We start from the raw sequence: 12508 nt of genomic DNA, 5'->3' as shown, positions 1-12508 counted from the left end.
TCCAAAATATCATATGACAAAGGTGTTGGCAATGTGAGGTCAGTGCTTGCTCTTGAGATGTGTTTATGACATTTTGAATGTTGTGTGTCATTTTGCTGGAGATTTGAGGCATTTTGCATTTTGTGTGAGCAATTGTGGGTTTTGTGTGTGGAGTTTTGAAAAATAGACACAGAGCTTGGAAAATGTGTGTAAATAGTTGTAAAAAAACTGTGTGGGAGGAGTAAGCAGTTGGTGCTCACTGATTGGTTATGAAGTGGCGGTTTTCACTTAGATCATAGAGAAAAAGCCACAATGACGAGTGGTAGTTGTGAGTCAAGCGAGCTGGTTTCAAAGAAAAACACCACTGCTACAGATTGGCAGCATTTTGGATTTGTTTCAAATAAAAAGGAGAGCCAGCAAACCTATATGATGGGGCCTACTGACCTATAGGTCAGTGTGTAAGATCTGCTTACAAAAATTCTCTGCCAAAGATGGAAACACATCAAACATGCATTCTCATATTTAAACTAAGCACCCTTCAATTACAATTCAGCAGGTGCTATAAAAGTCCCTACTCAGTTACCACTTTAATTGGAGCTTTTCCCAAATACAAAAGAGATGACAGAAGGCAATTACACTAGTGACATCTGAAGTTTCTGCTTATTGTAGAGAGTCTCTAATCAATGAGGTTTAAGACCTGCTTATTTAGTGAAATGGGGGGGGGGGGGGGAGATAGGTGTTGTGATTTATTATAATTATTATTTATTTGACTAATATTATTAAACAATTAAATTATGATTATCTGGATTTTTTAGGCTTTTCTTGTATTACTATCTGGCTTATTTTCACATGTATTAATTGTTCATTGGTAACCCCTCCCCAGACAGACGGCGCCCCTAGCCTTTGCCTATATTGCCTAATGGAAGGGCAGGCCCTTGGCCTAGCCAAACTCCAGACCTAAACCTTATAGAAAATCTTTGGAGGGAGTTCAAACTCCGTGTTTCTCAGTGACAGCCCAGAAATCTGGCTGATCTGGAGAAGATCTGTGTGGAGGAATGGGCCAAAATGTGTGTGCAGTGTGTGCAAACCTGGTGAAAAACTACAGGAAAGGTTTGACTTCTGTAATTGCAAACAAATGTACTGTACCAAATATTAACATTGATTTTCACAGGTGTTCAAATACTTATTTGCAGCAGTAACACACAAATAAATTTTTTAAAAAATCATACATTGTTGTTTTTTTAGATGATGTCTCTCACAGTGGACATGCACCTAAGATGAACATTTCAGACCTCCATGATTTCTAAGTGGGAGAACTTACAAAGTCACAGGTGTTCAAATACTTATTTTCCTCTCTGTGTACCAAACAAAGGATAATGATCATCATTTTGAAGACTGAATATGTTGTTAACTGAAACTGGGTGGGAGATTTAAAACTGTCAAACTCTGCTACAAAGGTGAAGTTGTGGAAGTTTCACGCTACAGGTCATACACCATGGCAAGACTGAGCAACAATACACAAGGCAGTTATATTGTATCAGCAAGATCTTTCCCAAGCAAAGACGTCAAAGCAGACTGGGGTTTCAAGATGCACTGAGTAAGCTCTTTTCGAGAAGCACAAAGAAACAGGCAACATTGAGGACCATAGACACACACAGCCAAGGATACTTAGTGCAGCATATGAAAGACACATCAAGCTTACTTCTCTTCGATATCAGATGTTTCATCAGAACTGGCAGAAACCAGTGGCACCCAGATAAACCCATCTACTGTTCAGATAATTCTAACCTTCATGGAAGAATTGTGGCCAAAAAGCCACAAAGATGTGGAACAAAACCAAGTGACTCAACTACGTACAAAACAGGAACTGGGGTGCAGAAAAATGGCAGCGGGTACCCTGCAGTGATTCATAATAATTTTACATATTTGTATGCAACATAAGGCGGTTTATTGGCCAAAGGAATGAAGATCCGTACAATAATGAGGGACCTGCTGCAATATTCCTTGCAGGTTTGGGACTGCACTGTCGGCAAATGGATTTGGGGATTTGGCAGAGGTGTCAATTCCAGGTTCAGAAAGTAAAAGTCCTCGCCAGGATTTCGCTCAAGCTTCCTAGATTTTCTAATTAGTGCAATCCATGTAAAATTAGTGGAATCGACACAATCCAGGAAGCCTGAGCAAAATCCTGGTGAGGACTTTTACTTTCTGAGCCTGGAATTGACACCTCTGGCTTGTGATTGAGGTTTTACGTTATCACGACAACATAATGATGATCTAAATACCGACCTTCAGCATGCCAGCATTTAAATACGGGTCAGCACCGATCTATTGAAAGAGTCAGGAATATGCAACTATAACAACACGTTTAACACGTTTTTCTTATTACCATTTGGGTTAAATACAATTATTTGTATGTGAAAGTGAAAGTGTTGTTTGTTCAAGGCTGTTGTACTGAAAATGCAATCCTACCCCCTGTTGGCAGCCGAGAAGCCCCTCTACATGAAACAACTTCCGTCGTGGACGATTACGACATGTTTCAAACGCTTAGATTTAAACTGCACACCAGTGTAGGTGTGGTCTCGGGTCTCCCCAGGGTAGGTTCGCCGGAAGGGCAGGACACAGACACACAGTTGTCTCGGTTTGATCTGCAGATCTAAACAACAACGGTAAGAAGTCGCGTGTTTGATGTTTTGCATCGTGTCCAGTTCGAGCCCAGACAACAGTCGGTTCTGGTTCCCCCAAGTTATTGTTTTGTGTAACTCAGCGAGATGTTTTTGTCTGCAGCAGGGAGAGTCTAGCTGAAAATTCTTAACCATTTTATTTGGTGAATGTATAGTTATATACAATACGAATAGCCGTAAACTCGTACTATAAATTAAACTAATTTGTTCAGTTCCGAACTTGGCCAGCTAGCTAGTGAGTTAGCTCTGGTGTAACGTGTTTTCACGTCGTGTGTGCCATGTTAACGCGGTCAATTCACCGTCTTGTCACCCGCAATTACGGTATTGCGCTCCTCACCGCGCTTCCTAAGCAAACGGAGACGTTCGCATTTTTCTGAAATTCTGAAATGTTGATGGTGTATACACGCACTGTTACTAAATGTATAAGTAGTTTTACTTGATTTAACTAGTTTATTTGCATCACAATTAGTACTATATAAAAATATATATATTTAAACTTAATTTGCACTGTACAAAATGTTTTTCCTATATGATGTTTCTCAGAAGTTTATCACAGGGCTTGACACTGCCAGATAAGGGGTTATCAGTAGTGCAATGCTGAAAATGATGTGCATTCCCTGGTCAATTTAACACTAGATCAGGCTTGAAAATTTGAAGCAACTCTGTTGTGCCAAATTTTTGTAAGTTGAAGTCGTTAGTGGAGTTTAAATGTCCATTTCATTAAGATAACATTTTATTAGCTATATCTCTGAATTTTCCCATAATACTAAAACAGTTCCACTACTATCCAAGAGTGGTTACATTTGCCCATCACCATTGCATGTTTTGCAAAAATCCATATTAAGGTTCTAATACTGTTCATGGGGGTTGGAGATAAAAATAATTATGTATCTCAGAAATTTCTCATAATGCCAAAATAATTATTTACAACCCTTGAAATGCCTAGTGCAGGTCTGGATGGATTTTACTGTACAGCTTTAATAATGAATCTATTGAATGTGAGCATTTAAAACAAGAAGCACCTGATTTCTTTGTAGACTCTTACTATAGCCCATTTCAAGAGCTGTACAAATGAGTCATCATAAGATCATAAGCACCGGACGTCACACGCTCGTAGAAACTTCTCAGTAGCAGACCTCTCGTGCCAGAGGATCTCATCCTCTTCAGGAAGTGGTGTTGGCTCTCGCCCTTCTTGTAGAACTTGTGCATTTTGCCTTCTCATTCCAATTTGTTTCACAGATGGATGCGAAGCTACCATCTCGATGTTTCCACTCTCACTGCTGATTGGGATCATTGGAAACCTCATTTTCCAGAAGTCCACCACGGGACCTTTTGTCTTCCTGGTATTTAGTTAGAGATTGCGGTGCTGACACAAGTCCTGAAAGCTCTTGTACTCCCTCCCCTCCCTTATACACCCCACAATAGCAGCAGCATCAGTGAACTTTTGTAGGTGACGCATCTCACAGTCATATGTAAAATCGGAGGTCTAGAAGGTGAAGAGAAATGGAGCAAAGACATTCCCCTGTGGAGCATCTGAGCATCTCAGTTTGTTCCGTCACACAGTTCTCTAACCGCACACACTGGGGCCTGGCAGTCAGGTAATTGGTGCTCCAGGATATCAGGGCAGTGTCTGCCTTTGCAGCACACAACTTGTCCCTCAGCAGGAATGGCTTATGGTGCTGAAGGCTAGAGAAGTCAAAGAACATGACTTTCAAAGTGTTCCCTGCTGCCATCTGGTGTAGTTAGGTTCTGTGTAGCAAGTACATTGTGGTATCCTCAACCTCCATATGAGGCTGATGGGCAAATTATAGGGGGTTCAATGCTGCACCCACATGTTTTCTGAGTGTGAGGTCTGAAATTTTTCAGTCACTAGGGGGTGTCTGGTTTCTAAGATTGTGGAATATGTCTTACAAAGCACTGGGCTCGTCTTGTAATCTCAGGTTCTGGTTGTATATGTACTGCAGGATTCCACACAACTGGTCTGCACAGGTTTTCAGTACATTAACCCTCTCACAGTCAACCCATTGCCTTTCCTGCTTTCTGTATTTTCAGCTCCATTTTCACATGGTCGTCTGTAATGGAGAGGTGTGAAACAGAAGGGGGAGATGATTGTTTGAGGTCCAAGGAGAACACAAAGGAAGGGTGTGTAGGTTCGTAATAGATGATAGGTTGGCGAATGACCCATTATCAAATCTATGGAAGAAAGCTTTCAGCTGTCCTGAGCCTGCTGATTGCAGGGCAGTTTATAGTCTGATGCTTTCATTATTTTCCCCACACCTCATTCTGAAGGTTCATCTCTATTTTCCTCCTGGAGTCCTCCATATTCTCTCTAATTTTCACCTTTGGATGATTCTGAATATTTTTCATACTATCATTTTCTCCAGGCAAAACGTCCTCTTATTGTTCATCAGGGCCTTGAGGTCAATCCAGTGTTGTTAGCAAAATAATGGACAGCTTTTGATGGCACTGCATTGGCCACACAGGAGTATATGTCACCATGTAAATTGGTCACCATGGGTTATCTCATTGCAATAAATTATTCAGAGGTCTCAGAGATACGTGGTTATGGTCTAAATGCTCCAGTTGTGGAAATCCAGTAGCACTATATAGCCTACCTCACTGACACTGATATGACCGCACTGAAATTCAGTGTCCTGTTTTATTTGAAGGGGCAACTGACATTTTGAATGTGGTCAGAATGCAGGAGAGATGCCTGATTCAATTTGAATAATTAATGAGGCATAACGTTAAAGTCCTTAGAGATGATGGTGTTTCCAAACTTGCATTCCTTCTGAAAAATAGCTAACCAAAATCAACATGTATGACATGAGGATATTCATTCACCTAAAGGTAGTACCGGTATGTCGTTGATTTTATCAACAAATGGAAGAGAGGAATTTGCCCAAACATGCCATGGGGATAACATGGCACAGCATGGTGGAATTGTTTTGTCAATGTGGGAAAATTCTGAGAGAAATCTAGCCACGCTGTCTCTAAGCCCCATTAACACAATTAGGACAATTAGGATTTTGCACTGGTGATAGGACTAGCAGTCTTGGGTGGTAGTGGAACTGGTTTTCCTCTGAGAAATACATAACCATACTTTCTCTGTATTAAATGAATACTTAATCCCCATTAAAGGTACAAAGATCTCAGTATGGGGAGAAAAACACTTTCAGACTTGATGTGGTGATGGCTCAGGGCCATCACTCACTTGACAGAGGAAGGGCCCTGTACATATGGAGCCTTGCACTAGTGATGGCCTCTGTTTTTGCTGACATTCAAGCCCTATCCTAAACTTCTGAGAAACATGTTGGAAAACTATTTTGCACTGTGCTTATTTAAGCTATTGAAATACATTTATATACGGTGTTTAATTTAATGACACAATATCCATTCTAATTATATCCTACCTGCCAATAACGTATACTTTTATATAGCATCACATCTTCACACAACATTCACATTTTTAAGCAACCATAATTTACCAGTATGTTTTAGTGCTGTTAGTTTTACTGTATAATTTGCTCATTTTAATCAATTACCATATATTTTGTAATTATAAATGTAGCAAATGCGTGTCCACAGCAAAGATCTTCAAAGAATAAGAGGTATTGCATCTGTCTCTGCCTAAGGAGTTTAGTTTACAGTGAGCAAAGGAATACCGTAATATTGCGTTTATGGGCGCACTCAGATTTGAAGCGCGGACGACGTGACTGTGAACAGCAATGTTTTTGCTGTTGGCTACCCATTTTAGCTAGTTGCTGGCTTTCTGGGTACCGGTAATAAAGTTGTTTGAGACATGCAATAATTTCTTGTCCCATTTTGTAGTTGTCACAGGAACACTGTTACACGAAACAAAGATGTTGGGCAAAGCAACCACTAGATTTGTGACTGAGATTGACTCCGGCGGTTGTCTCCTCCCTGTATTTCGCTTGAATGAGTCGGACAACTTGGAGCTCCTGTCCTTGGTCATCAAGCGCAAGCCCTTCTGGTTTTGGCAACAGCCCAAGTATCTAACAACAGATTTCACACTGAATGACATACTGGTTGGTGATAAGGACATAGACACAGGTACAGAACAGATTTCAGAGCATCCTACTGGTAAATTAACTGCCTACCAATATTCAGCTAGATGTCTTTTAAAGATTCACTGTCATTAAAGTTAAACTGTTACTCCTTTGGACAGCTGTAATGGAGACAGACTTTCTGAAGTACAACAGTACGTTACAAAGTAACACCAGTGGAGGAGCTGAAGCAGACTTTGGCTCGGGAAACATAAATATGGGAGGTAAAGGTTCATCTAAGCTAGCGTCCTCGTTTGGAGAACTCACAAAACAGGAAATGGATCTTAAAAAACTTCTAGATGACTCTAAAGATAGGTAAGTGAATGATGTGCAAACAGTGTTTTGAGAAACATAAACACTGTGATCTTTGCACATCCATAAACACATCCCATCACTTACAAAGGAAGGTGGACACTCACATGTGGAAGTGAACGTGGAAATGAGATTGCATTTATGTGGAAAAAGCCGTGCTATTTTTGTTGTAAGAATGCTTTCATGCAGTTGTGCTTACGCAAAAATGTTGAAAAAGCAAAGTTCCCATTTTCCCATTTTCTGACTTTTGTGACACTTTTTTTCTTTTGTCTAGTTCCCCAGATCTCTAATAGTTCTTTGGTGGGGCTTGTGGCCTTCTGTTGTAAAACAGAACCATAGACCACTACTGTGGCCTTCTGTTGTAAAACAGAACCATAGACCACTACTGTGGCCTTCTGTTGTAAAACAGAACCATAGACCACTACTGTGGCCTTCTGTTGTAAAACAGAACCATAGACCACTACTGTGGCCTTCTGTTGTAAAACAGAACCATAGACCACTACTGTGGCCTTGCTGAGGTTCTGGACAGAGTCAAATAAATGTGCTGAGGGTTTCAGGATGTGAAATGAATTTAGATGAATGAAGTATTACTTTTCGATGAGTATTACTTTCACAGCAGTGTTCTGTCTCTAGAATAGATGGTAATTAGATGGTAATTGGATAGTAATAAGATGGTAATGTAAGCCTGCTGAAAGGCTTTTTCAGAGCATTGGTTAAAATATGGTCCTTGATCTAAGCTTGTCTGAGTAACAAGAAAAGAACTACTACCGCTCCGGTGTGGCAGATGTACACTAATTGCTTATTAGTGTCCTTTTTGGTGTAGACTTAAGTTCAACACAGAAAAGAGCAATTAATGTATATTATATTGAATTCCAAAACAGTTACATTTATATGGTAGTAGGTAAGAAACAAATGCAAATCTTGCTGCGTATGCTTTACATAATGCATGAAAGTAGTCTGTGCAACTGAGTCAATGTTTGATGAACTGAAATGCAAGGTGCAACTACTATCAAGCCTGTGGCTAGTCTGGGCGCTGATTGGTTTCACTTGTGTTGTCCCTACAAAATCACGGTTTATCTGTAGTACATCATGGTGTAAAGTATTGATTTTGCCTAAATGTACAGAATGCATTTTTACTCTATTACAGCTCTAATAGACTGGAATACTTAATAGAATGTGCATTGCAAACACATTTACGTTGCTTAATATGTGTCCCTGCATCATATAGCATACACCATATATGTATTTGAACAGTCCTTTTGTATCTGGGATACTGTAGGTCAGATTATCTGTATATTCCCTAACACAAACTGGCACAGGTTCATGCTATCAAAACCACCGAATACTGAGCAAGAGAGAACTAAATAAACAACATGCAGTTGAATCTAATTATTGTAGTAAGAACATACAGAAATACAATCTGATGAAAGAAACAGAAAGCTTCAAAGGGAACGCTGTTGATTTTGTTGAGTGGCGTCTCCGTCGCAGGGTTCTGGACCTGAATCACACCCTGGTCCAGCAGGCACGGGAGAATCGGCGGGAGGTGCTGGCCGTGGTGAAGGAGCGTGTCATCACCACACAGCCTTGCACCATAAGTGAGGTGGTGCACAACACGGGCTCGTGCGGTGCCTTTCTGGGCTTTACCATCCCCAGAAAGATTCAGGTAGGACGCACTGGGTTTCAGAGTATCGTGCTTATTGACCACACAGGTAGATGGGTTCAAGATGAGCACGAGGCAGTTCTGGCTTTACGTCAGTTTTTCTTCAGAACGTGGACGTTTATAAGGGGGTTACAGTTATTGTCAGACCAGAAAAACTCTCTGAGAGGGCATCATGTGATTTAATAGTGTTTTCTACAAAATTACTGGAACCCATTTAGACCTACAAAAAGGTCTGACTCACATTTTAAGGAACCATGCCCTGCACTGAGTTCCTGTTTCTCACACACACACACACACACACACACACACACACACACACACACACACACAACGGACAACCTTGACAAGCGAATACAAATACAGCAATAATTACAGCGTAAATCCAATAAACTAAATCCATTCAATTCAATGGCTCATAAAAAAATTTGCGAATGCATTTAGCAGCGACAGGCAGCCAGGGTCATGGAGAGTGGCCACAAATGTAACAAGGTGGTTAGAGCTGGATATCTAATGCCTTACTGGAACATCTCTCATGGTGCTTCTCAACTCTCCTTTGTAGGTATCTGTGAAGAATGGAAGTCATCAGTGTGAAAGCAGCGTTTCTGTAGAAATCCCTGCCAATACAGCCCTCGCTTACAGTATCACTGAACTCCGAGTGAAGAGCACGGGTCATTTCGGTGAATGTAGTTTCCCTGTCACATTTTTGAGTCTGGTAAAATGTTTGGTACATTTTAAAAGTGTGTGTTTCAACTCAAATAATATAAACTGTTGAATTGAGCACTGGGAAATATGCTATTATACATTTATTATTATGATGCTTCTGACCACCGGTTCTATAAAGCAGTGTGATGCTGATTCAATATGGACTTGAGTGTAAAGTGACAGTAGCTGTCTGCCTCTACATGGTGTGGCCCGGGCTCACCACTGCAGTCTTGTGTCTCCAGAACTGTGTCTGATGCCACACAACCCTGGAGGGTTTGAGACCGATGGTGTGATGAAGAGCGTGGACGTGGTCTACAGCACTCCACCCGAACCTCCAAACAAGCAGCTACGGGACGGTAAAACCTGGGCGCCAAATGCCTGCTGTGGCATTTCTGTTCTGCCAGTGACAGTAGCCCCTACGCTGCCTCATAAAGCAGACCTTACAGGCCTTCAGGTGTTCTACAGTCACACCTGAGAGAGCGAGTTCTATGTGTCGTGTTGCACTAACAATTACAGTAGTAGCCATAATTTCAATTATTGTTTTTAACATGGAAAATATAATGTAATGCCAGGTTTAGTCCTGACCTCTCAGGGGGCAAAGAGTAATATTTTCTCATCAGCGTGTCTGTCCTTTCTCTCTCAGAGTTGGACAACCTGCAGGCCCAGTTTACGGTGTTGTCCGAGCTGCCTTCCAGCACACGCTCCTGTCTCTTTCAGCAGATCTCCGTCCTCCTGAAGGACGGCTCGGCCATTAGTGCACTGGACCGTGCAGTAAGTCAGAGCAGAGCACTTTGTAGCATTGAAGTGTGTGGCTAATGACCATATGTTTAGTAAGGTGAACAAATGTGGGCGGGACCAGTCAACCACAGGTAAAATTTAATATATAAAAGTATAGGAGGTACATGAGCTGTAGCTTTGCTGTTGCATTGGTATGTACAAGAAAGTGCTGCTTTTGACACCGGAAGCCCTTGATGTATCTTATAGTTTTGAATGGGTTATTGATCGGCTTTCAGCTGGAGGATATGACTTGTGGGAAGGAGCCTGATCTCAGCAGCATTGATGAAGTCCACTCTTGGAGATCCGCATTGGAGACCACGCTAGAGCTGTTGAAGGGGGACAAAGGTGCAGGTGATGTCCAGGCGGACAGGACAACTTCTGGAAAACCGCTCGAGCCCTCTGTCATTACCGCCACCCACATCCTCACCAGTGCTCTAGAGGGTGCGTTAAGAAACGATAAGAAATGCTTTATTCTACCAGCAGATCAGCTGTTGGAAGGTTGTCTTACTCTAACCCAAAACCATTTGAAAACAGAGATGTTATTCCTTGACCAAGAAGTGTCTTGTTAACAAGTTGCACCGTCAGTGTAAAACACCCGCCTCTCCTATGTGTGTTGTAGAGCTGAGTGACTCAGCCTTGTCCGTGCTGGAGTCCTGCTGCTGTTCACCCACCTTACAGGCACTGCACCATCTAGTGAGTCATGTCTCGCCTACACAATCACTGTGGATCGGTATATTCCATAAAACGATGCTCCGAGCTTATTCAGCGATGTGTTTGTGCTGTGGATTCAGTGGTCTGTTCTGCGTGTTGCAGGTGCAGCATGTGGTGGAAAACAGGAAATGTTCTTTGGAAGACACCAGACTTGCTGTTCTGGGAGACGAGGACATGTACCACAAAGTGGTGGAGCTCTTTGGTTGCTCTAATGTGGTGCTCAGTAAAGAGGAAGACTCCATCAGCGCCCGGGTCACCAGCCAGCAGGGACACATGCCACTCATCCTGTGCATTGCCATCAGCGCTCTTGCCTCTTTAGCTCCCCCTGTCTGAAACCATTTCAGGGGGACACCGACATCAGAAAATGTACTTTCAATGGCCATGACCAAGACAATAACCATACCTTTGAAATTGTGTGATGGACTATGAACTTCAGTATTGTCCCACTAACATAATGAGCAAGTGTAAAAGACATTGCAAACACTCCTACCTTTATGACCGAGATCTGGTAAATTTGATGCTTTAAGATCTATTTTATATTTTGTTAGGACTTCATAGTGATATTTTATACTATAAAATACTTCTTTTAAATATATATTTTTAAATAAAGTTCTAAAATGTAATTAGTAAATTGTTAGTTAGTTACCTTTGAATCGATCCCTATCTCTAGTAACGCACAGAAAAAGAATCAGGAAACATTTCAGGTTTCTTCCCGAAGGTTAAAGATTCAACGCACAAAAGCACTGAAAGCTGGACACTGCCATCTGGTGGTTTGCAGAATTTACAGCAGTCATAAGCTCAAAACCGCAAAGTACATTCTGTTCCACTGATTTCGACAAACAAGTCAAGCAGTGGGTTGAGGTGTTGACACTGAATTCCCCTTGTTACCTCCACATTTTACATACTTTTGTTTTCCAATAAAATGATGACCATGGATATTACTGCCTCTTACAGCTCACAAGGTGGTGTCAAACGTTTTGAAACCCCTATTGGACGGGGAGTTTCACCCCCATGCCATATTTTGCTGGTCTCCAAAGCTTCAGCAACATTCATACAAGCTTCCCTATACTATCAGACCAGAGAACTTTGCAAAACTGAACTTGGATATGTCAGTATCCAATGGTCCATCATTACAGATGACTGAACCAGAAACTGCTTTGAACTAATAAAAAAATAAATGTAGGCAGGTGGCAGGTGTCGTTCTGGATTAGATGGCTGACAGGCTGTATGAATACTGAAGATGAGTCAATCGTGCAGTCATACCTTAATACCTATTTTGTGGGGTGTTATAAGAATAATAAACAGTAGTTTTTCATAGTAAGTTTGATTATATAATTAAGAGCATTGAACTGGGTCACTCATTGTAATTGTGTGTGGGGAGGGTGATTTTGTGTCATTCGTTACTGAGTAATTATATGGCTTAAGGGTACTATAAGAATATTGTTCTGGTTAGGCAATTACCACTGGTCCTGGATGACTGCGGGAGAATAGACACTGATCTATGGTCAGTCGAGTGTGTTTATACACCTGAGCAGAACTGCAAATACAGTATAATGATCTCAGGTCAGTCACATCCTAATTCTTTTGCTGTATTATCTTTATTATACTTTATATTTCAG

The 12508-nt window shown here is 41.3% G+C and overlaps 1 protein-coding gene across 2 annotated transcripts; it reads left to right on the top strand.

Moving 5' to 3' along the window:
* Window positions 1–2483: 2483 nt before the first annotated feature.
* gsdmeb (gasdermin Eb) lies at window positions 2484–11825 on the top strand. 2 transcript variants are annotated; one of them, XM_076970703.1, is made up of 11 exons: window positions 2496–2645; window positions 3900–4003; window positions 6492–6734; window positions 6850–7042; window positions 8528–8702; window positions 9259–9376; window positions 9644–9757; window positions 10045–10172; window positions 10415–10619; window positions 10798–10871; window positions 10992–11825. In XM_076970703.1, the coding sequence occupies exons 2-11, from the start codon at window positions 3904–3906 to the stop codon at window positions 11220–11222; spliced, it is 1581 nt and encodes a 526-aa protein (XP_076826818.1). In that variant the 5' UTR covers window positions 2496–2645; window positions 3900–3903; the 3' UTR covers window positions 11223–11825. The 2 variants fall into 2 exon arrangements, with proteins under 2 accessions (XP_076826819.1, XP_076826818.1); XM_076970704.1 differs by lacking the exon at window positions 3900–4003 and having other exon boundaries at window positions 2484–2645.
* The last annotated feature ends 683 nt before the right edge of the window (window positions 11826–12508 follow it).

This window comes from Brachyhypopomus gauderio, chromosome 13, assembly GCF_052324685.1.
Source record: "Brachyhypopomus gauderio isolate BG-103 chromosome 13, BGAUD_0.2, whole genome shotgun sequence".
Lineage (NCBI taxonomy): Eukaryota > Metazoa > Chordata > Actinopteri > Gymnotiformes > Hypopomidae > Brachyhypopomus > Brachyhypopomus gauderio.
The sequence above is the reverse complement of the archived record's forward strand: the minus strand, read 5'-3'. Positions and strand labels throughout refer to the sequence as shown.